Consider the following 24599-nt stretch of genomic DNA (forward strand, 5'->3'; position numbering starts at 1 on the left):
ACAGATAATCTCTAAAAGCACTGAAAAGAAAACATGTGAAAAATCAGAAAGCTGAGCATGTCTTGATAGGGAAATCCAACTCACTTTTTGGTTTGTTTTGTTTTTCTTGGCCTTTTTCTTTGTTTACTTAGAATCACTGGGCCGGCTCTGATTGGAAGAACCAACCCCAGCAAGAAAGGCCAGCACCCCTCCTCCTTTCCATGTTAGGTACCTGTACTTCCGCTTACTGAGCCATCCAGGAAGGGTGTTTCTGTTACTAATTACTTGAATTCTGTTCTCATGGGCATTCACATTTTTTCTAATCCTCCTTTGAGAGCTGATATAAGAAAAAAAGTTGAGAATAGGATTTCTTTGTAGGGATTAAAAAAGAGGGAAGGGGGAAGCATGGGCAAGGAAACTGAATAAGGCTGGAGAGAAATCCTGCAGGGTCCCCCAGCTTGGCTTCCTGCTCCCAGCACCCACAGCGACATGGAGAGGGAGGAAGTTCAAGCATCTATACTCCAATAGTTTCCTCAGGACATCTTGTATAACTTGGGGTGTGACACCTTCCCAAAAAAAGCACATAGGAGAGAGAGATTGATTTTCCAAAGATGAGCAGGGCTCAGTTTCTATCCCCGGGCAACTCACAACCTGGTGAAGAAAGATATATAAACAGACAGCTACTTTAGAAAGAATGGTACACTGATCTACACGTGTTTCTGGGGGCAGGTGGAAAGCCAGCTGAGGAGTTCTGGAGGAGGTGACTGCTGACCTGAGTCTTATAAGGACTATGTGTATATTGACTCAACAAGTTTTTATTCAGGAACAGTTATCCTAGCTAATATGAGTCTTTGTGTTTGGGGGCACAGTGATCTAGGAGGATGTTTTTTGGGGGTAGGGGAAAGGTAGGGGACTGTGGGGAAGATAAAACAAAGAGAAAAAAAAGAATAGTCTAGGCAGAGCAGATGAGGAGGGAAGAAAGAGTTTGGCAGGTGCAGGGAATTACAACTACTTCAATTTGCTGGACCTGAGTTGTAAAATATAGGATTGGCAAAGCAAGCATGGTTCATAGCTTGGGCTCCATCCTGCAGGTAATGAGGGCCTCCTGAAGGACTTCAAGCAAGAATGTAGAAGAGAAATCTGAAGGGCGCAAGAATGAAGCATGGAGACCAGCTAGGAGGCAATGGCAGTAGTCTAGGCAAGAGGTGATGAGGGACTGAACTACAGCTAGAATGAAGTGGGTGAAATATTTACAGGTTACAGTGGGCCAGTCTCAGCACTGGCTTAGGTGTGGTGAGTGAGGGAGTTAAAGATGCTGTCCTCAGCCACGCAGACCAACCAGTAAGTAACCCTGTTCGCCTCTTGCCTACGTCTTGTCTTTGTTTATTGCGTGACCAAAACAGACAGCTCAGAAGCCGAGGTGAAGTTTGGACATGTGGGCTGTGACGAGGACATTCTTCCAGCCTCAGGGATCACTGCAAAGAAAATGAGGAAGTACCTCGAAGGTTCCTGGTCACACAGCTGACTCCCGGGAGCTTAGTCAGCCTTTGCTCTTCTCCAGAAGGGAGAAACAGTGGTCTTCCTCCCCTGAAATGATTTTCCTTCACAACGCGTAATATAATGAGATAAGTGGGAGATGGGTTTTCCTTCTGTTCCTCATGGGGCCTCCAGATTCAAGCCTCAGTTTTGTTAAAACTGGTCAGGTTTTTCCTGAGTCCATCCCACCTCTGTATGGCAAAGTGAGAAACTTCTTAGGGAAGATCAACCCATGATCCCAATGTCTAAGCTGGCTGTTCCATAGTCAGTATACTCCTCAGTGAGGGCTTATCCAACAATTGAGCATGGAAAGAAAAAGTCCCTTCTTGGCTGACCTTTTGTATTACTACATTGCTGGGAAAGAGGTTGAAAAATATTGGTTACATAGCCATTTGAGGAAAAAGAGATGCCCAGTTTATCTGTTGATGTTTACTTGCCCCCCTCTTCCATGTCAACACAGAGCATTTTAAAATTAGGTGCTGTGCTTGAAGTAGTTCACTTAGTGTGTGCCAGTGTGTGGCAACAGCCTCCTAGCTCAGGGTTCAACCTGAGTTCAGGATTGGCTAACAGAACCTCTTGTTTGTCAACATGTGTATCCTTACAGCACTTGGTCCCACCTTGGTTCGTGCCAATCTTTCAGAGAAGCCTAAGTGGGAAACCATTTCACAGGACTTCAAAACCTACATCTGCCTTAGAAAGACACTAAAGGAAGAAAATTCACTTTAGGGGGTAGAAATGGTAACCAGCTGCTCTAAGTGACGTTGAATATACATGATCATTATGACTTCCAGCGGACAGGATAATTCTGATTCCTCTTATGTTTTCTTGAAATGGAGCATGTTTGAAAACGCACACCCCTTACTCTGAGAGTGAAGTAATAGCGTGGATCAGTCCAAGCAACCAATAACCAGAACATCACGTGACAATTGGCTTTGATATGTATTTTGGTTTTCTGAGTTTCAGGGAATCCGCAATACTTCAAATAATTTAAGGACATACTGTAAAATTGAAGGGTATATCTAGCCTCGGAAGAAGAAACTAGAGAAAGATTTAGCTTCCTCATACTAAATTGATTCGTTTTGCTTTCCAGTTAGTTCCCTTCTCAAGTTAATTTTGTCTTGGCCAACTTACCTTTTTCCCTTTAAATATTTGGTCTTCCCTCTTGTGAGTAGTTAGGCAAAGTCTACCTAGGTCCAACCTACTGAGCTAAATAAAAGAGAGACACTGTCAATCTATCAATTGTATTTGCTTCTGGTACTAAAAGATTGCCTTGACTGACATTTCTCTAATTGAATTGACAAGTTGTTTTGATGATGAATTTAGTGCTTTGCTTTTCAAAGCCTTTCCTAGCAGCTACACCAGCTAAAGGTGTGGAGACAGGAAGCAGTAACCTCAAACCTCTTTCCCTCACAACTCCTCCTTGACAACGGGCAACATGAAGAGTAAGCTTGGAGGTGAGAAGGTACTTATCTGCTGCTTCTGAGCAAGGCAGGGAGAGCTGGAAGATTTCCCACAGATAATCTGTGAATTTTGTGATATAGTTGACTTCTGGAAAATTGAAAGTTGCTTGTGCTTCCATGAGAAAGGGGGAAGGGGGGTTCGGTTACTCTCCTCCCCCCAAAAAACTTTTCCTTTTGCCTGTTGTAAGTGGGTCAGTTACTAAAACAATAAACAAGCCAACTCCCTGCACAGGTGGGGAGGATAACCATCTCTAAGGCGTGGCTCCAAACACCAGAGAAGGAACCCTGACCCTACAAGGACACTCCCCACCAGCTCACTTAATACTTCGATTCCAAAATAAGGTGAAGCCTAAAATGCAGTGTGGAAAATACATTGACTTACATTAGTAACTATGATCTACACTCACAGGGCTACAAGGTGCTTTCTCCAATTTTCTCTCATATGAACCTCACATTAACCTGTGAAGTTAATAAGCAGGACAGTCATTTTTATGCCCATTTTACAGAGAAGGAAACTGGGGTCAAAGAGGTCTAATTCTTGCCCAAGTTTACAGAACAAGTAAGGGGCCCTTAGGACTTGGCTCATGCCTCATGCTTCGAATCTATTGTTCTTTTCCCCCTACCAGGTTGCATCAAAAATTCAACATAATTTCAGTGATTATTTCTTGACCTTCTCAAAGTTGGACTTGATAGTTGGATGGTACTAAAAGCGAGAGTTAGGGAGGAGAATACCACTGAGTAGAGGAGTAAATGGAGAGGGAAGAGGACAAGACCAAGATACATTTTGGTTTCTACCCCTCTGTTGCTGGAGTACCATCCTGCAGAAAGTGCTCAGCTGGAAGGAAAGGTGAAGATGCTTTCAGCCAACCCCTTATTTCACAGAAGAGGCAACTGAAAACCAAAGAAGTAAATGGCTTTCTAAACACACAGTGAAAGAGCTAAGATGTAATTTATTCTCGGAGTCATGTTTTAAATCATGAATGAATAATTTTGTACCTTCAACAAGATTGACTTGATTTCATGGTCATATTTAGAAAAATCTGTCTCCCAACTTGCTTTGTCTCTACACAAAAGATTTTGCTTACAGTTTCAGAGACTTCCTGAAGGTCATAGGCGGATCCCAGACAAGGCATGCAGATGCTACAGTGACATGAAATACCTCTTATAAGTTATTTCAGACCCACAAGCAATAGTTATACCATCGCAGCACTTCCATTTCAGCTTGCCCGCATGTCCAAAAGGATCTGAACATAAACATCAGTCAATACATAAAGTCACTTCCGGTCTAAACCTCACAGGCAAATCCTTAACCCCAGGACCTTTGTGAATTACATTTATTTGTCATGTTTAATTTATGATATTTCATTTTGCTTGTCTATGTTATCGCACCACAGAGAGATAAAATGGCATGTAGTGGCTGGTGAACCAGAGAGTGGAATACACAGCACTGAAGACTGAAGTCTGCATTCCTTAGCTGGAGTTAAGGAAGCACTAAAAAAAAGGTGGAATACCTGTTTATCTAGCAATGTGATTTTCCTTCAGAACCTCTTAAGAACTTTATTGGGTTCCATCCACCACACATCACAATCAGAGTTCCTTCTGCAGTTTGAAAACCAGGTTGTAAAGATCCTAATCATGTTGTTTCCTTTTTTAAATTCTGACTGAACAGAATTTTACATGTTAGGCAGGAACCAAAGAAAATGAAAGCTTTCTATTTTCATCCATCTTGCCCTGTGATGTTTGTGAACATATTGTGACGGTGAGGCTGGTTTCCCTGGCACAGAAGAACACTTCCCTCCTGACCACAGAGCTGGTGAAGTTACCGTAACTTTCCTCTGAGCACATTTCCTGTTCAGGCCCAGGTTACCCTTCAACACGTGGCCATCTGACCACTTAACTCCTTTTTCAGGCTCCATAAGGGGCAGGCTGTCCACAGGCCAATCCAGTGTTTGCTCAGGAACTTGTGAGACAAACCGTGCTTTCTGGGAGGATCAGGAGATTCAAGCATCTGTGGCTCTGGTAACCCTAGCTGGTGGCTTGGCCTCATACAGATGTAAGAAAGAGGAACACAAAACACCCATAGACCACAGCATCTTTCACCATCCTCCTCAGTGAATACAAAGATAAAAACAAAGCTATCACACTTTGAGTGGCTCCAGACTCTCTGAAACTCATGGTAAAATGGATGGGGGAGAAAAAATAATTTGGACTACATTCTCAAAAGAACTTTGTGGTCATTTCATCTAGTTTTCTGTTGACGTCATCTTGAAATGCTTCTCATTTTCACCAGGAAAAGAGATTTAAGGGAAACCTCTCAAAAAAAAAGGGGGGGGGCTTTGAAAAACCATGGTCTCTATACAAATATGTTGTCTCATTCAGGATCTTGGCAGAAAACAGGTGCACACTCAGAACCTGGGTGATAGGAGAAGAGTCTATTTATTGAAAGGCTGTTGGCAAAGGTTTGGAGCCACAAGGGGCAGTACTAGGATGTGTGGCTCATAGCAGCAGAATTCTGACCACCCTTACATCGCAAGGGGAGGGTGAGGCTCCCAGAATCAGAAAGAAAGAGAGTTGGAGTCCGCCATGACAGAAGCAATGACTTCTGTAGAGAAAAAGATCAGGCCCAGCAGCCAGCCCCGCCCAAGACTGTGTATGCACAACTACCAAGTTATATCAAGCACCTCAGCTCTTATCAATAGACAGTGTGATTTTTAAACAAAATCTAAAGAGACCTTAGTTCAAACTAATGGTGCAAATGATGTACAGATGATTATAGAAATAGAAGCTGCTATTGGCCAGAGTCCCAGCGCCACCTGTAACCTTGCCCTGTGTTTCTACGCAGGCAGACACTGTAGTGTAGACAACAATTGTCCTTAGCCTTTTAAAAACTTGTTGTGCTCCAGGCAACTGTCAGAAAGTAACTCAGAGGTCAGATAGTTCAGTAGCAAAAAGTCCCATCCAAGCACCTAGACTTACGGCATTAATTCTTGAGAGAGAAAAATTATCAATACGATCAATGAAAACCCTCTGAAAAGAAATTTTGATGTGTCAGAAAATTGTTCTTTGGTATTTTGACTTCTGCCTCTACAAAGTCAATCATTCAGTGAAGAAATAATGGGACCTAAAGTACTAGATGCCTGGGAGGTGGGAAGATGTAAAGGATACAGCCACTTCCTTCTAGGAGAAACCCTAAGGCAGGTTCACAATTAGCTACACTCCAAAGCCACGTATGGAGTGTGAGCGCTACAGAGGGTCACTGACGGGCACACAGAAGAGCCCTTGTTTCCAGACAAGATGGTTCTGGAGGCTTTTGTGCAGAGAGGTCTCTAGCTGGACCACGAAGTATGGGGCAGATTTAGACAGGCTAAAGTGAAGGAAGTGACCTTTAGTGTAAGGGTTTATGGGGGACAAGCAGAGCATTCTATTTTCATGGGGGGGGGACACTCAGGGGGCAGTAGGTGAAGATGGCTGATACCAATCATGGAGAGCCTTTAACGCCAAGAAAAGACACAAGGATTTTACTAGAAAGACAATGGGAGATGATGAAAACATCTGAGGTGAGGATGGGGTGGGAAGTGTCACTTGAAGGTCAGCGCAAGCAGTGCAGGGCATGTTGGCTTGCAGTGAGGACAGGGCTGAAGCCGGTCGGGAGGCTGAGTGATACCATCGACGTGAGCTTCCAGGGCTCGAGCTGTGGAGGTAGCCGCTGGGAGAGAAGGGGTGGACAAGGGGTGGACAAGGTGTCGGTGCTGGGTTACGCTTGGTGACGGCGAACAGGAACCAGAAATGACGTGGAGTTTATGGATGGGGGAGGGCCCGTCGACCAAGTTGGCTAAGTGAAGAGAGGAGATCTGTTTAGGAAAAACGCTGCTGGGGGTTAGATGTGTTGGGCTTGAGGGGCAGCAAGGCGTCCTGGAGGAGAGGTCTGGGAGTTTGATGAGTCAGACTGGGGCTCAAGAATGCAGGAGTACATTGGGATGTCATCTGTATTAGGATGATAGTTATTAATAAACTTGATTGAATTAATAAAAAAAAAACCGCTGCCTGTACTGTAATCCGTCCCTATCACTCAGAGACAACACCCAGCTATGCAGGGTATGAACACTCTAGGACCGAATCTTCCCAAACACAAACACAAACCTGGGTGTGATGTGACCCAGTCTCTACCATTCAAACATCTGCAGTGTCCTCTCAGCAACTAATGCTGGGAGGACCATCTAAGAGGACAACATGGCAGAGCCCCTTGAGTTCTATGAGAGAGGTACCTATGCCAAAAGCCATCAAATCTGATCCAAAAATCAAATTTTATTACCCTGAAATGTTGCCTATAGTTCAGAGAGTAGGTAACCGGGGCTTTACAGCTTTCTACATAAATATTATGGCAGTAATTCAGTTAACAGAAAGAAATCCCACAGGTAGCAAGGGACATCCTATATTGATACATTGTTCTAAATACATATTTTAATCCAGTAACCATATTGGGGAACTATATTTTCCTCCTGAGCCATCATCATTCTAAGCCCTCATTCAAAACAACTCTGTAAAGAAGATGACAATACAATTTCCTGTCTGTTTCATTCTTCCTAATTTTTACACCTGTGAGAAGTCTGCTCAGAGCCACCTTGGTACACTGAGAATCTTCTAGGTAAGTGCCATGGCCTAGAAGTCTGAAAATAATTACTGTGTTGAACCCTAATATTACATAGAAAGATAGGGGAGAGCAAAATCAATATTGTCCCCCAAAGCCCTACTGCCATTTCTAAGCATACTAGCATCTAAGATCCCGGTTCACAATCTCTCCAAGCAATTTCCAAGATGGCTGGTTGCAATTCTTGTATTTCTCTATCAGATCGTAAGAGCATCCACAAAGGGGTGCCTTGCTAGAGCTGATAAAAGCTAGAGCTTTTTATTCCACTTAAGAAGCATTTTTAAGCCAGAAATAGACCTGAGATATCTTCTAGTCCAACCCCCTCATATAGCAGATGAGGAAATGAAGGCCTAGAAAGTTAAGTCACAGTGTAACAGATTAAACTCTTAATCACATCCCCTACCTTGACAAATCAGTGGCTTTAGCTTTTGAGTTTGGAAAAAGAAAGGGAGAAAGAATAACAGAGATGGCCTCCCCAAAGCCAAGGGCAAGCCACCATGTCTTTCCTCCAAACAACACAGAAAGATGCTAAGATTAACTTCCCTGACTGGCAACTTGCTGGGCAGTCTTAATAGGAACCTTGTGACCCCATTATCTCGGCCATGAGCTGAGGCCAAGCCCAGCCATATTGTGCACTTTTGAAGACTCAAGCAACTTTACAGCTCAAACAGGCTAAATCTCCAAAGTCAAGGTATGTATTATCCCGGTCAGCTTGTTGACAGAGGTTTAATATCATGACCTGCCTTGAGAAATAAAATATAAATACACATTTCATAAAAGCTTTTAACATCAGGTTTGCCAGTATGAATCATTCACCAACCCTAGCTTCATCCTAACATATCTCTACCCTATAAATCTCTTCCCTTCCTCCCATTCTTCTTAGAGATTTGTCTTCCTCTCTCTAACACTCCTATCCTCCATGTCCCAAATCTCCATATCCTCAAGAAAGCTGCCTCCAATTCTCTTTTTTAACTTTCCCTCTTCCTCTTTTCTTTCCTAGTAGCCCCCTCTCTCCCCTCCACCCATGCAGCACACACATACACATACACACACTCAAGACTAACATTTGGCTCCTACCACATGTCAAACATAATTAAGTCACTCAGTTTGCAAACATTTATTACATACCAACTATGTACAAAATACCATGGTAAATATTATAGGTGGAAAATTTCCTGATTGTCTTCACCTTATCTAGCAATTTCTTCTCCTTTTCACTGTCTTGATTTTGTCCCCCTTCACCTTTTCTTAACCCTTTGAAGTGCTCTCTTCTTTCCCATCACTCTGCCTAAACTCAGAAGCCCCAAATGGCCTCCTTTTAGCCAAAACCAATGGCCTTCCCAAGCCATTACTCACTTCTCCTTCCTTTATATAATCAATGCTATTAACCACTGTTTTTTGTTTGTTTGTTTTTTTGTTTGTTTGTTTGTTTTTTCCTCTCTCTCTCTCTCTCACTGTTCTGGAGGCTAGGAAGTCCAAGATCAAGTTGCTGGTGGCTTTGGTGTCTAGTGGGGCTCTCTTCTCTGCTTGCAGATGGCTGCCTTCTTGCTGTGTCATCACATGAGGAGAAATAGTCTCTTCTTCTTCTAAGGGCACTAATCCCATTATGGGGGCCCCACCCTCATGACCTCATCTAAACCAAACTACCTCTTAAGGCCCCAGCTCCAAATACCATCACCTTAAGGATTAGACAGTCAATCTATAATTTTTTCCCTTTTTCAGTTTTATTAGGTAGAAATATTACAGTTTGACTGCTCATATACATTATATCACATGTAAATATATATATACAATATACTGCACTTTCTTTTTAGTTTACATATGTGTACTGATCATTGTTTCTATGAATAGATTAGAGCTTTAGCTTTTTAAACTTACATAGTTATCAATGGAATAAAGCCAACCACAAAATAAGAATTAACAGAATGCAGTAATCCAATCATAAAGGACAGTCAAATGTGCTTACACATATTCAAGAAGTCAATCATCTAAGTTATTAATAATAAGTAGTTCATTTGTGTCCTTATTTTTTTATTTTATTTTTAGATTCCACACATAAGTGACATCATATTGACCACTGTATCTTTTTGAAATTCTTTCCTCTTTCAGCTCTAGGAATATTCCATGAACCTCATTCCCCTCTTACTTCTCCAAACATATCCTCTGTCTCCTTCACTAGCTCATCATCCTCTTCAGCTGACTCCTAATCAGGGACGTTTTTCAGACGAAGTTCAATTCTCTGCTTTTCTCCAGTTATACCCTCTCCTTTCTACCAGCCATCCATTTCTTTGGCGTCAACTTCATTCCAAAGTAGAGGATTCCTAAATGTTTTCTTCTTGCCCAATTCCCATATTCAGCTTTGCAATGGACATTTTTATGACATCCCAACTTCAAACTCAGTATGTCTAAAATTAAACACTATTTTCCTCCAAAAATCAGTTGCACAGCAACATCTTGATCTTAGGTGGTGATGCCACCATTCCTCTTAAGTCAAAAATCTTGCCATCATTCTTTGTCCCTCCCTCTCTTTCACAAACCAGGCACTAAGTCCTGAAATTTCTACTTTCAAAACATCTCTCAGAATAGTCACTTCTCTCTTTTCCCACCTTTGCCACCCAAATCCTATTACCCTTTTCCTGACAAAGTAACAGTGTTGTAACACGGTCTCCTGGTCATTAGTCTCCATACACTGTAAACCATCCTGCTTCCAAAAACTTTCAGCTGCTTCACAAGGTCTTGCAAGTGAAACTTGAACTTCTGTTATCAGTATTTAATCTTTTGTTTGACCTGACCTCACCCTATCTCTCCTAGCCTCTATGTATTCAGAGTGGCAATCTTTTCCAAGAACATGGAATGATGCTTCTGGTTTAATTTATTTGTGTTTTTTCTCCTTCCTGAGGCAACATGGTAATGGTAAGAACATGAACCCTGGAGCAAGAGTGTCTGAATTTACTCACTTACTAGCTGTGTGACCGCAGGCACGTTGTTCTACCTGCTCTGTATCTCAGTTTTCCCATCTTATAGACAAGATAATCATAGTAACTACTTCAAAGGGTGTAGGGAAAAAATACATGATTCAATATAGAGAAAGCTAGCTAGAACAGTATCTGACACATTATAAGTACAAAATAAATAGTAGCTAGGAATTATTATTAAAAACATCATGCATTCAAATCCCATCCAGTTCTAAAGTCCGGTTCAATTCCCAGCTCTCCCTTCCAGCTTACTATTTCCTATTAATCTTATTAAAGTATTTACTTTATGCTTTCTTATTTTGGTCCTAATTCATTTATTTCCTTCTTCAACAAATATTTTCTCAACACCTACAAGGCTTCCAGCACTGGACATGGTACTAAGGTAATAAGAATGGATACAACATGATTCTGCCTGCAATGAGCTCACAGTCTGGGGGAAAAAAACAGATGCATCAACACAATAACAATTTTAGGAACCCTGATGAGGAATAAAGTCCCTCACTTTGCCATTTAGGGTCACAGAGAAGATTTCTTCAGGTGAGAGGAGTAGGGGACAGTCAAGATTACAATAATTTATGCAAAGCCATTAAGGCATCGAAGTAATTACTACGATTATCTTGTGATGAGGTAGGGGACTGCCAAGTGTTATTTATCTGTTTCCAGCTGTTATATCCTGTCATATACAGTCTTCTCAACTAGATCTGAAGTCCCTAAGAGAACTTGATTAATTACACAAGCAGTTCTTGTGTGCTAATTAACTCTTTCTATTTTCCTCTATTTATATTCCTTCAGATCTCAATAGAGACTAAAATATAACAGAGGTTTCATAAACATTTGTTAGATTGTGTTACATTCCCATGGGGATTCCTCTGACAAGACCATAATAAAGGCTGAATCCCTGGGGAGAGCTTCCTCAGCGAGATGGATCTTGCACTAAAGACATAAAGTGAAAGACAAGTAGGATTTGGATACATGGAAAGGGGGAGGGAATTCCAAGAGGGACACAGCATCAGAAAGGTCACAAACACGGAGTACAGGTCTGTGAGACAGGGAAGAAGGCTGCAATATTGGGGTTAAGGATCTTACATTAGGTATGAAAAGAGATAGATTGGATAATTAAAATGGGCCCAGCCTAAAAGCATCCAAAAAGGTCAGGAAACATTGCAAAGTCATCTTTCTTTAGCATCTTCTAGGAACCATCAACAAAATTTCCTTTCTATAAATTGAGAGATGTCTAAGTTCCCACCCATCTCTACATGCCTGTGGTTGGATTCCACAGTTCTATGGCTACTTCAACTTATCATTGTTTTCCATAAAATACATAGTGTGAATAGGGAACCATTCACAGTGACACTAAGTTGAAAGAAAAAAAAATTCTGGAAAGATTTCACAATTCTCATTTTTACTGCATTGAAGCTCAGACTAGGTTTTTGTATCAGTCACAGAATCTAAAAGAGCACATGGAAGATGATAATAAATACCCATTGAATGAGCACAGGAATGAAGACCTGTCTTACCAAAGCATAAGAAGGAGCAGGCATTTTGGAGAACTGGAGTCCAGTACTTTAGAGAACAGTAACTTACTAACCCCTGTTCTCGTTCCCCCAGGAGCCTCATGTTGGGAGGAAACAGTCCTCTCCTCCTATGTGCCTATTCTTACCCAGCTTCTGTGGAACAGAGTCTGTGAATCAGAAATGGACCCCTCCTGGACTCAACATTCCTGAATCAGGTCTTAAATTACATACACCTATTATTAGTAGTGTCCCATTTCAAAGAAAGTCATCAGGTCACATGGAAGTTGAAGATACAGCCTTAGTGATGTTCTGACACTTCTTGGGCCAAGTATCCCTAAGCACTGAAAAGCACAACCCTCTACCTTCTTAAGTTAAAAAAGATTGCCCCCCCCCAAGTTATTAAAAGGGGAATCTACATCACTGTTAAAATGTAAGACATGTCAATAGTTCAGCTCCGTGTGAATGAGTGGGAAATGACTAGGAGTTACTGTTATAATCAATATACTACGTGTGGATTGTGAGCCTACAAGGTGACTGATATTGCAGAAAGGGGCTCACAATTAGATTAGAGGTCAGAGTGAACGCCAAGTGGGTGACACTCATGACATCATCAGAAACTATTAACCTGGTTGCCTTGGCAGCCAGAGTCCCCAAGATAAAGAAGATGATGACAAATGAAAAAGATGATGGTAATGGTGATGCAGAGATAAAGTTACAGCTCAAAGTTAGGTAAGAAATTCACCACCATGCAGTTCTCTTCCAGCAACGAAAACATAAACTCACATAACCTGCGTGGTCACGCACGGACTACATTAAGATGCCTATGAAATTAGCACTGAAATCCTAAGGCCCAAGAAGTCTAAACTCCCTTTTCACATTGTCTAACAAGCAGCTGAATAGTCCTTGAACCCATCCAACACACCTCTCTTCCAGTGACAGAGTCATCAAAATGAGAATAACAAGCAAAAAATTAAACACCCACTTTCCATGGGGCCTGGGTTACCTTTCCTCCAGCTTCAGGGACCAATTCTCATGCAATGATTCTCAGACCGAAAGCTCTGGGTACATTTTTTTGATGACAACACCATGTCATTGACCAAAAAGCATCAAAGAAATTACCATAAAAGAGACATCGATTCCTGAACACATCTTAGAAAACCAAGGACCCCTTCAGTCTGTCACAAAGCCACCCAGATGTTTTTTTTTTTTCTCAAGTTCAACTAAACTATCAACTGAGAAGAAAAGTTCCAGCCTCTATGAAGTTCCATAAATGATAAATTTCTTGACAAAAAAGGCAAACAAAATTTTAACCAAGATGAAAAGGGGAAAAGGAAGACTTTATCCTTTTCAATGACCTGCTGTGAAATAACTGTGCTTTGAAGGAGCGCCTGCCCTCTAATTTTTAGACAAGAAAGTCTGCAGTGAATTGTGTAGCCTTATCGATGCCTATATCAGTTAATAAAGAGCTATTGTTTTAGAGACGATAAACCACAAACGGAATTTTCTTCTGGGATGTTGGTGGCATAAAAATTTTCATTTTGTAAATGTCAGCACACTGCATGCAGGAAATACTTGGAGGAAGTTATCCACACGTGATAAAAGCTGAATGGTCATCATGCGGCATTTTAACACTTGTGAAAATAGAATAAGGATATTTAAAAGGGGGATGGCTTATGTTTAAAGGAGAGGTAGTGAGATCCCCTCCCCACCCCACTGTAAAAGTTTGAATGTGAGAGCTTCAGAGTTGTGATCTCAGATTCATTTCTATTTCTAATCTGTCTGGGAAAATGACTCATTCTATTTCCTGGTATTGGTAAATTGGTATTAATTTTACATTCCTTGCTGTAAAAGTCCTTTCTGGATGGTGGATGGTTGCCTTAGGGAAAAAAAAAAGTAGTTATCTTAGGGTATGATAGTAGAGTAAAACAAATTCTTAAGCAATGAGTACACTTTTGAAATACCCATCAAGCCTACTGGAAATGACAAAATACCCAGTCAATTTTTTAACAGTCAGAAAAACTGGCTACTTGTATATTGGGTGCCATGCATTTACAGTGATCTGCTGATTACACTGCGTTTTCTATGTCCATCTTTTTACCTTACTTGCCCAAGCCCAGCCTCTGAGCAACGCTTTCCTGAAAGAGGTAAATCACATGTTCTCAGGGGGATGGTAAGGTAACCAAAAGCCTCTTGGTATCTCATGGCCTCTGAGTCCCTGAAGGAATCACTCAAGGCTAAGTGACAGGCATGAAAGGGGGCCCGAGAACAGCCTCCCCTGGGCTGGTGACCAAGCCTCTGCAGCCCTCGCCCACTGGCCAAAAAGAGAGGTCATTTGCCAAACTAAAAATAAAGTCTTTAATTACTTTGCTTTGCTGATGATTTTGTATTACATACCCATCATTGTCCTGCCTTCTACGCCTCTCTCAGAAAAAGAAGTGCTGGGGAAATGCAGCAGCCTTGGAGAAATCGATAGCCTTCAAATTGGCCATTGTTGACAATTTATTTGCTAAGGTTTGGGAAGAAATGAAAAGAAGAGCTCTCGTGGAAAAAATACATGGTGTTGTCCTGATTTTTGTCTTCATACTGGATGATTAGCTTGCTGAAAAATTACCAGTATTGGCTGAAAAATCTAAGAACAATGCCATGTATTATATGCACACCTTCTATCATCAGACACAATTTGTTTCCCTTTTAAGGGCCTGCAGCTCTAAGCTGGACTCCTATTCCAAAGTCCAAAAAAGTCCCCTATTGTGGACCTCAATTGAACAATTGTCCAAATCCAGGAGAAAGCATATAGCATTAGTAAAGGAATGGTGTAAGTTCATATTTCCACATGCTTCCTAAATCAGATTTCTTTAATTTAGCCATAAAGATCTTTCTATAGTGTTATCAAAATCATGAAGAATCAGGTTAAACCTTCACAGAATAAATATTTTAAGCTGTGCTGTGAGCCAATGAGTTAAATTTATTAAATTAGTGAAGAGAAAAAACTGTTCTTCGTACACACACACACACACACAAATACACACATACACACAAATACACACACACACACAAATACACACGCACATAGCCCAACACAGACACAGCAGTAGTCTCTCACAACCCTAGGGAGGACAATTACACTTCGACCACAGAATTTCCTTATCTAGAACTCCCTCATGGACAGTAAATACAGAGAAAGACAAGGCACGTGGAAGGTTTTGCACCACTGATGAGGATGGATCAGACATGTTTGTATGTTGGAGTTGTTTTTTTCTCATTAGTTTTCTTACTGGAAGAGGCGTAAAATCTTAAAAGTTTTTATGAGGGTGAGTTGGCGTTTGAAGAGTAGACGTATCTCAAAGTCGAAAGCACAGTTTCCACGTGTGTGAACTCTTCACTGCTCCTTCAACCAGCCCCCTTTTAATAAGTGTTCTAAAGGGAAAATAGAGAGCTGTGAGTCTTATAAAAAGTATCTTCAGAGGAGAGTGAATGAATTGATGATGGACGGCTGGCCACAAAACACACCAGGAAAGGGCTGTGTGGACAATTACCAACTTTAAATCATTTTCTGTCAGAGTGAGGCTTCTCTCTCCTTTCTGCCTATGCTATACTGCCTAATAAATTAAGAAGTTTTAAATATTCTTAAAAAATAAATTCTATAGGTCCCCTACAAATAAAGTTTAAAGGCTTTTTTAAATCAATGTTGAAGATTCTTTTTAAATATATTTGGTAGCTCCCCGTGCTGGGTACCAGATGCTGGAGCATAACCTGTCTCGTCACCAGTTCATGTCCTTTATTCTACCAACACATTTTGTAAAAACACACAATTTGTAAATGTGCTCTGTGGCACATCAGACAACAAAATGGATGGGTAGACAGGTAACTATTGTACTCGTGCACGTTGGGTAATTATACCCTTTGGAGCTCGTGCACATGATGTTTAAGAACAGTAATTGAGTCCCCGCACTACCAACATAAGTGAGAAAGAAAATTGGAGATACTGGCTTTTCAATGCATCTTCAAGGGAAAAATATAACTCTCCTTAATTAAATATGCCTATTAAACCCTATCAATCCAATTTTTGAGCCAAGTGGTTCCCTTCTCTAACTCTGAGAACAAGTTGAACAAATACATCATCACCACCACTACCAAAGCAACAAGCTCTTTCTGTTTGGAATTGTGATTTTCTGAAGGTGAGTTAACCCTGGACATAATTGAGAGCTATGAAATTATAAACCACATCATATTAGGTGGAATAGCATAAGAACACATGTTCTAGAGTTAGACTAAGGTGATTCAGTCCTCGGTTCCAAGCTAGGACAAGTATATCTTTAGCCAAATTAACATTTCTATCCCCATCTCTTCATCCGAAATGGAGTTAACTGTAATAGATTCAAGTGTTTCATCCTCATCCTCATCCTCATCATCATTGGAAACAGGATTTCAACCTGGAAAAACAGATTTCAGCCAACTGTAAAAGAAAGCTGATTTATTATCTATATTGTACTAGCTTCTGTGACAACTCCAGAATTCATTTTGGCACTCATTCACAATTTGGGTACCCATGGTAAATACAACCAACGTTTATCTTGCTAACCAAGCACTGACTGTGCTGAACATTTTACGTGGATTATTTCATTTTTACCTTCACAAAAACCTTGAGATGAGGTTATTATCCCCATTTTACAGATAAGGAAACTGAGGCTCGGAAAGTTTAACTACTAGTCTAAGTTCAGCTAGCAAGCAATGGATCTTTCAGAACCAAGCTGCCTACTGCAACTTTCTTAAATTTAAAAATATATATGTATATACATAATCTAAAAACTCTTGGGACACTAGCAGCTAACAGCTAAATAAATCTCATTTAATTCCAAAGAATGTTCATTAAAATATCTTGTTGGCTGTAGCCTGAGAATCAGTGAGTTTCTAAATAACAGGTTGCTGCTCTGTAGCAAAAACTACACTTCAAATGTCCAAATTTCACAAGTTTTTTGAAACTTAAAATGAACCTAATAGCTCAAAAGAAAAAATTGGAGGAGGAAAGAAATCAAAATGGTTTACCTGTGACTTGAATTGAGGGGAAGAAGTTGAGAGCCAGGAGTAGCCTGAGGATCATGGTGCTCACGGTGGGCCAGGGCTCCAGCCCCTCCTCCCTGAGAAGCCCAAGTGTAAGGTGAGCTGAAGACACCCCTGAGCGTCTCGTCATCCAAGGCCACCACCACCGCCACCACCGCCTGACTTCCCTCGGGGCACATGATCAAGGGACTCAAACCACAAAGCATTGTGACTGCAACATTTCACACAGGATATTAACATTGTTTTGATGACTTTTGACTTTTCCTCTTCTTTTAAAGGCAAGCCTTTTCTTGTCACTGAAAGAGAACGTCAGTCCCTCTATGATGGGCTCATGGAAATCATTCTCAATGGACAGGTGTCAGAGCTGTGAAAAATGAGTGCTGGGAATCCAGCAGGAACTTCAGGGTTGACAAACAAGGGATCCTAAAAGAGGAGAGATTTTCATAGGATGGGGACAAACGGTAACAAAAAGACACCCATGAGAATTATATGGAGGATTTGGGAAATATTTGTCATCAGTGTTGAAAGGAATTACAAATATGAGGAACTGAGCTTTGGTATTGGACGCGGGCAGCCCCATGGAGCACTTGGCACACGCTGCTTGATTTATACCACGCCTCCCCCAACTCACTTTGAGGCACTTCAAGAAACACACCCCACTTGCAAGCACCCTGCCTACTGACTATCTGGACCATGTTCCCTAAGCAAAAGGAGAGTCAGAAAATATCACATATCCTCAGGGTGACAGTAAGGTAACCAAAAGCCCCTTGGTATCTCATGGTCTGTGTGCCCCTGAAGGAATCACTCAAAGTTAAGTGACAGGCATGAAAGAAGGCCCAGAACAGCCTCCCAGGGCAGGTGACCACGCCTCTGCAGCCCTCGCCCACTGGCCAAGTCTCCTACATTTAGGGTCATCCTACTAGCGTGGCCAGCTCTGCCCTCCTCCTCTGGCACCAGGGTCAGGGTCTTGTACTCGAAGGCTTTCTCAAAAACTTTCCATTTTCAGCAACATAGATGGATCTGGAGATCCTCATTCTAAATGACTTAAGCCAGAAAGAGAAAGAAAAATACCATATGGTATCACTTATATGTGGAGTCTTTAAAAAAAAGACACAAATGAACTTATTTACAAAACAGAAACAGACTCACAGACATAGAAAACAAACTTATAGTTACCTGGGGGGAAAGGGGATGAGAAGGGGTAAATTGGGAGTTGGAGGTTTGGGGGTACTAACTAATATATATAAAATAGATAAACAAGTTTCTACTGTATAGCACAGTGAACTACATTTGATGTCTTATAGTAACATATAATGCAAAAGAATATGAAAAGGAATCTATGTATGTATATATATGCCTGAAACATTACACTGTACCCCAGAATTTACATGACATTGTAAATTGACTATACTTCAATTTAAAAAAAACTTTCCAGTAACTTTTTTCTGCTTTCCTGAAAATCTCAGCTTGGTATGATTACCCTAGTTTGTGTGTGTGTGTGTGTGTGTGTGTTTAAAAAAACACAACTTGTGTTGCTTTTTATTCCAACTATAAAAGTAGGACGTATTTCATATAGAAAATTCAGAGAAAGGGACATTTTACCTTTTTAAATGTTAAAAATAATAATTAAAACAAAACTCATTCATAATCTTGCCACTCTGATACAAACACTGTTGACATTTTGTTTCATTGCCTTCCATGTTTTTCTATTAAGATTTTTACATATTTAATACCAGATTTTATTTATAGTTTTCAACAGATCTATATTATTATCTGTTATGTTATATCTTGACATTTTTCCATGACCTGTAAGTATTCTTTATAAACTTCATTTCATTGACACAATATTTCATCCTATAATCAAATCATTAGTTGTTTAACAATCCCCTAGTGTTGATACTTTTTGCTTTTTTAAAAAGCTACATTGAATATCTTTCACGATTTAGCTATAAGTGAAAAAAGGCTTCATGTCCCTCCCTCCTTGTCTGACAAATGACAGATCAAAAGTATTTCCCCTCCTAATAGACCCTCTTTGTCCATATTTCAATTTTCTCATAAACACTGTCTTTATGACCCTCCCATCCCACTATATCTTTCTGCCCTTTAGAGTAACTTGTCCTTGGAAATGATTCACTTCTACTTCTGAACTGCAGGTAAATGATGAAGGCATCTTCCCTAGAGAAGATTCACTTCTAGAATTTGACCCAGTATTCCTGGCTCTGACCCTCTAAGATACAGGGGAAACTGTCCCTAACCCAGGGCCTGATGGTTTTCTAGGGACAATTTATAGAAGGCACGGCACCCTTCTCTAAGAGGTTTCCCCTATTCTGGAGTCACCAGACCACCCAGATCTAGAACAAGAGACTCTGAAACTCATCTTAAGATTAATAATACGTACAGTAGAAACAAAGACTATGATTGCTAACAAAAGGCTAAGGAGTAAAGTAATAACTGTCTTCAAGCATAGAAAAGATATGTGCTTCAAGCATGCAGCGTCTAGTTACTATAATGGATATGGTAGTGCTTAATTGAATCAACCTGAGCTGGAAAGGAACCGTGAAATTGTCTGACCTAGCTCCTTTCTTTTGCAAAGGAGGAAGCTGAAGCCCAGAGAGGTTAGTTGACTCATACTAACACAAACGACACGGCATTCACATATACTAAGAAGTAGAAATGATAGAGATAAAATAAGGGATCTTAAATCCATCAGTGCATGGACTACTGCAACTTCACCACATTTCCCACGGTGATAATTGATGGCATTTACGTCCCAAACACTGTACGTGCCTGATCTCACTTCATACTCACACAACCTATAAGGAACATGCTATTACTATCCCCATTTTACAGATAGGAAGACTGACCCTGAGAAAGGGTTAAGAAGTCTCAGGAAGCTGTGGATCCAAGATTAAAACCTAGACCTTTCCAGCTTGAACGATCATGCCATAATCACAGCACTGGACTGCCTCCCTGCTGTCAGCTCTCTCCAGGACTGTGAATCCCTTCAGCATGAAAGGATTGGGAATGCACATTACCTTTCTGGTGTGAGGCATCTAACACAATGTCTTATGAGAGCTGGTGTGACCAGAGGGTGCAGGGGAAGGGTGGGTAGTGACCCAAGGTGGCACTGGGAAGACTTAATCAAACTGCATTTCATAAAAAGGCACCTGTATTTTTCTGAAGAAATTCCAGTTTCCCTAAGTCCACCCAGGCTCTTGAAATTCAAGGACATAAACTCCATGATGAAACAAATGACCTTAATAAATCAGTACATACACTGAAGTCCCAGCTACATGGCTAGTCAGAGAAAAATATAATACAGGTGACCAAATTCTACAAGCTGTTTGAAGCATAATAGGAAATAAGCCTGGGGATAAGATCTTGGGGAAACAAAGAATCTAGGGGCATGTGATAATAGTGATATAATAAGAAATATGAGTATTGGTCTTCATCTTTGACTCCCAGCAAGAGCTTCTAAAACTTTTGTGATTCCCTGATCAATAAAGATGCTAGGAGTATCTTCTGTTTTAATCTTGGTCTTTGACCCCAGTTCCTGGTACACAACTCCTAAATCCCTTGGAGTTTCCTGGGTGATAGGAATATTTTTTTGTTCTAATGAGGTGATTCTCTCGTGGGCTCCTGGAGAGCTTCAGTATGTGAGCTGGCCACCAGAAAAATCAAGCCACAGTTAGAAGCTTGGAACTTTTAGTCCCGCCCCCACCCCCCCCATTCCCTGGGGAGGAGAGAAGGGCTGGAGATTGAGTTAATAATTAATCATGCCTAAGCTATGAAACCTTCATAAAAATCCCTGAACTACAGGTTTGGGAGGCTTTCTGGGTTGGTGGACACATCACAAGCTCGGAGGGTGGTTCACCCCAGTTTTACAGGGACAGAAGCTCCTGCACTTGGAATGCAGAACTCACTTTACATATCTCTTCATCTGGCTGTTCATTTAGCATGTCTTTATTGTGTAATAAATCAGTAAGGATAAGTAAGGGGTTTTCTGAGTTCTGTGAGCCATTCTAGCAAATTATTGAACCTCAGAAGGGGGTTGTGGGAACTCAATTCATAGCCAGTCAGTCAGAAGTACAAGTGACAACCTGGGACTTGCAGTTGGCTTCTGAAGTGTGTCGGGGGAGGTCTTATGGGACTAAGACCTTAACTTGTAGGATGTGACATTAACTCCAGGTAAACAGTGTCAGAACTGAATGGAATTGCAGGACACCCAGCTAGTGTGGGGAGAAAATAATGACACATTTGGGAATTCCAGTGGCTAAAACACAGGCCATGAAGTCCCACTGGTTTAGGGGTCAAATCCCATTTGGGTCACCATGTATTCGTATGATCTTAAAAAATCATAGCCTCAATTCCTTGTGTATAAAAATGGGTATCAAAATACCTCGCTCGCTAAGTTGTTCATATGTCACACAACGTGTGAATCTCCCCACCCTTAAGATAGAAATAAGATTTAATGAATCTCCATGTCGTGCTTACTATAAAGGGGCTGAATAAATGTTGGTTGGATCAACCAAAAGAGATCATCGAACATGTGTTTGGTATATTTTTGTGGATTGACTTGACTTCATTGCGAGACTACCACCAGAATCATTTTAGAAATTAGCATATTATTCCTCCTTGGTGCACAATCCTTTAATAATAACATAAACCAAGATAAACTACAAAGCATCATGAAAGAGTCTTCAAGAATCCTAGTTGTCAAGCCATTCGGTGAGAATCCCTGTGGCTATCTCTAACTCACAGAGAGCAAACTTACCAGGATAACACCTTCATTGATCTAAATTCCAGCTAGAAGCTTGCCTTTCATTTTAGTTTCTAATTTCCCCCAAAGTTCTGCCTCACAGAGGTTCAAATGCTGACGTGGTGATTGTGGGAAAATAATGAAGACTGAGTTTCTTCCTTTGAGCTGTGTGGTATTACCTCAGTCAACTATATGAAAACCTTATTTAACAAAAATAGACAAAGATGAAGTTTAAAAAGTTAACTTATGATCACAAGCCAGCAGGACCAAAACCTGAAAAAAATTATGCAATTACTAAAAGAAACAAAAAAATAAGAAATAATTGCTGTATTGATTGACTAATTCCACTGAGTAAAGAAATACTACAAAAAGATATATTTTCAGAACAATCTGAAAGGCTTTATCAAGGACTACATGAAAAAGATGGTAAAAAGTAGCTTAAAATAATTACGTAAAAACCTTTTGACCACTAACAGAGGCAGACCTATCTCTTCACTGGTAGAGGCAGTACCTCCCCACTTTCTGGGGAGTTCCTGCTAGCCGTTACATGCTGAGCATTATGCATGTATTATCTCATTTAATCTCCACAACAACCCTAGGAGGTTGGTACTATTATCTCCACTTGGTAGGTAAGGAAGCAGAAGCTTAGAGAGGTTAAGTAATCTACCCACACTCACAAAGTCACACAGCAGGTAACAAAGCAGGGATTTGAACTTGATTTGGTCTGACTCAGACAAAGTGAACTCTAGATTTGAACATCATGGGGGAAGCAGACACAATCCTAATCAGATCAACAAACAGCTTGAATCTGTGATTGACAGTGCAGTGGCCAGGGGCAGGGTTTTTAAAGAGGCATGGATTTTCTTGATGGACACAGCTGAGCTTCAGCACAACTTCATCAAGTTTCAGCAAGAATTCTACATGACATGCAAAGCCTTCAGCCAGGAGTATGAGATTCTCCTTACTTCTCTACTGACCCTATGTTCTTGCAGTCCCAGTCAAGAGGGAAAAAAAATGTGTAGTTCTGACATCACCCTGGAGGAATTAATTATGATGAGATCAGGAATTTGTGTGCTGTCAGCAAGGTCACATCCGGAGCCCGGGCAATGCTGATCTGAGCTTTAGGACAGTTCCACGACAACAGGTTCGTCCGCTTGGTAATCTGAAAAAAAAAAAAAAAGGCAGAACAGGGGTGGGGGAGGTATGCAGAGGCAGATACAGACAGAAAATGTCAATCACTGCCATTGAAGATTGTGAAAGACTGTTACCAATCAGACTCACGCTAAACCATTCTGAGAGGGTGACAAGTGATAGTCTGAGCACTCAGTTTTTTCAGGAAAGTCTACTGTGCTGTTCTCAAATCCCATTATTCTGGACATCTAATGGTCTTATGGAGCCATGTTCCTTCGGTCCCAGAAGAAGACCAGCACCTACTTACTGCTGGCATTACACAAAGGTACCAAGCGCCCTGTGTTGGCTGAATTTTTAATTTTTTGAAGTCACTGGGACATTTGGATATCTTCTAGAAACAAGAATGTTAATTAAATATGACTAGGGTTGGGAGGACAAGGTAAGGAATGTGTTTCACTCCCCCTCGCATCTTGAACCTGATTTGACCCTCTTCTGCTCCCTACTGTGCCATCAGTGGAATGGTAAGGAGGCGACCTCTGGCCTCTTCAGGAAGTACAATCTTGTCCAGGGCTTGGGAAAACTGTCATGCCTGCTCTTTCTCCTTTCGGAAAAGTAAGAGCCTTCATCCCCTAACATGCTTTTTAGCACAGAACCTCCAGGAAACAGAACCGTTAACTTCAACGTTGCTTTCAATGTCTCTCATGTTACTGGGCCCCCTGGGAGCCTTCCCACCCTCCCCCTTGCTGCAGCTCCCTCCCCCTACCCTTCCCAACCGTTCCCACACTCACTGAATGAGGAAGGTCAGCCTGAATACATCTGTCCACATCTCTGGAATGCCACAGAGGAGGAACAGCTGTTGACCTCTGTTCGGAACACATGATCCTGTTTGTCCCAAAAGTAGCTTGGGTGAACTCCAGCTAATATATACAATCTCCACTTCCTATGGAGAATGTCAGGCCAGAGGAATATATTCCCCACACTTGCTTGGATATGAAAACAACTACACCTCAGTAAAAAATAAAATTTAAAGTAAAAACCACCTGCATCCAAGTACTGGGTCCTATTACTACTAATAGTAATATTAATAATTATAAATATATATTTATTTGGCTATTAATATAGCCAAAATGTATTAGGCATTTGCTATATGCCAGATATAGTACAAAGCCAAAAGCACCCCAAGTTTTAAAGCTTACTTTTTCCTTTAAGTTTTGGGAAAAGCAGTGTATTTCCACATCTTAATAAACACACACACACACACACACACACACACACACACAGACTAAAAACCTTTACTAACCTCCTGTGTGTACAGGCAATCAAATTGAAGATTTTGTGTTTCTTCCAGAAATATTTGAATGGAAATAAAGGAAGTTGACGAGAAGAAAAAAAGCTGTAACTGAAATATTACAATAAGCCCAGTAGGAAGAGCTTAAGCAGCAAGAATACAGAGGCTCTGGCCCAAGGCAAGGTCCACCAGACAAATCTTAGAAACCTGGAAAGACACTGAGGAGGAAGCCCTTAGCTTGCCTGGAG

General features: G+C 41.0%; 1 protein-coding gene and 1 long non-coding RNA gene across 5 annotated transcripts in view; both read right to left on the reverse strand.

Moving 5' to 3' along the window:
• CD28 (CD28 molecule) overlaps nucleotides 1–17804 on the reverse strand; it is a 29574-nt gene extending 11770 nt beyond the window's left edge. Inside the window, exon 1 of the mRNA XM_010971816.3 lies at nucleotides 17159–17804. Coding sequence (XP_010970118.1) covers nucleotides 17159–17303 — 145 coding nt within the window. The 5' untranslated portion in view covers nucleotides 17304–17804. The remainder of the gene's footprint in view (nucleotides 1–17158) is intronic.
• A 5105-nt stretch (nucleotides 17805–22909) lies between these two features.
• Nucleotides 22910–24599, reverse strand: part of LOC141577736 (uncharacterized) — an 83073-nt gene continuing 81383 nt past the window's right edge. For all 4 annotated transcript variants that reach the window (XR_012507113.1, XR_012507112.1, XR_012507111.1 and 1 more), the window contains one exon: nucleotides 22910–23094. This is a non-coding gene — a long non-coding RNA (uncharacterized LOC141577736). The remainder of the gene's footprint in view (nucleotides 23095–24599) is intronic.

The sequence above is a fragment of the Camelus bactrianus genome, chromosome 5, assembly GCF_048773025.1.
Source record: "Camelus bactrianus isolate YW-2024 breed Bactrian camel chromosome 5, ASM4877302v1, whole genome shotgun sequence".
NCBI classification, from domain to species: Eukaryota; Metazoa; Chordata; class Mammalia; order Artiodactyla; family Camelidae; genus Camelus; species Camelus bactrianus.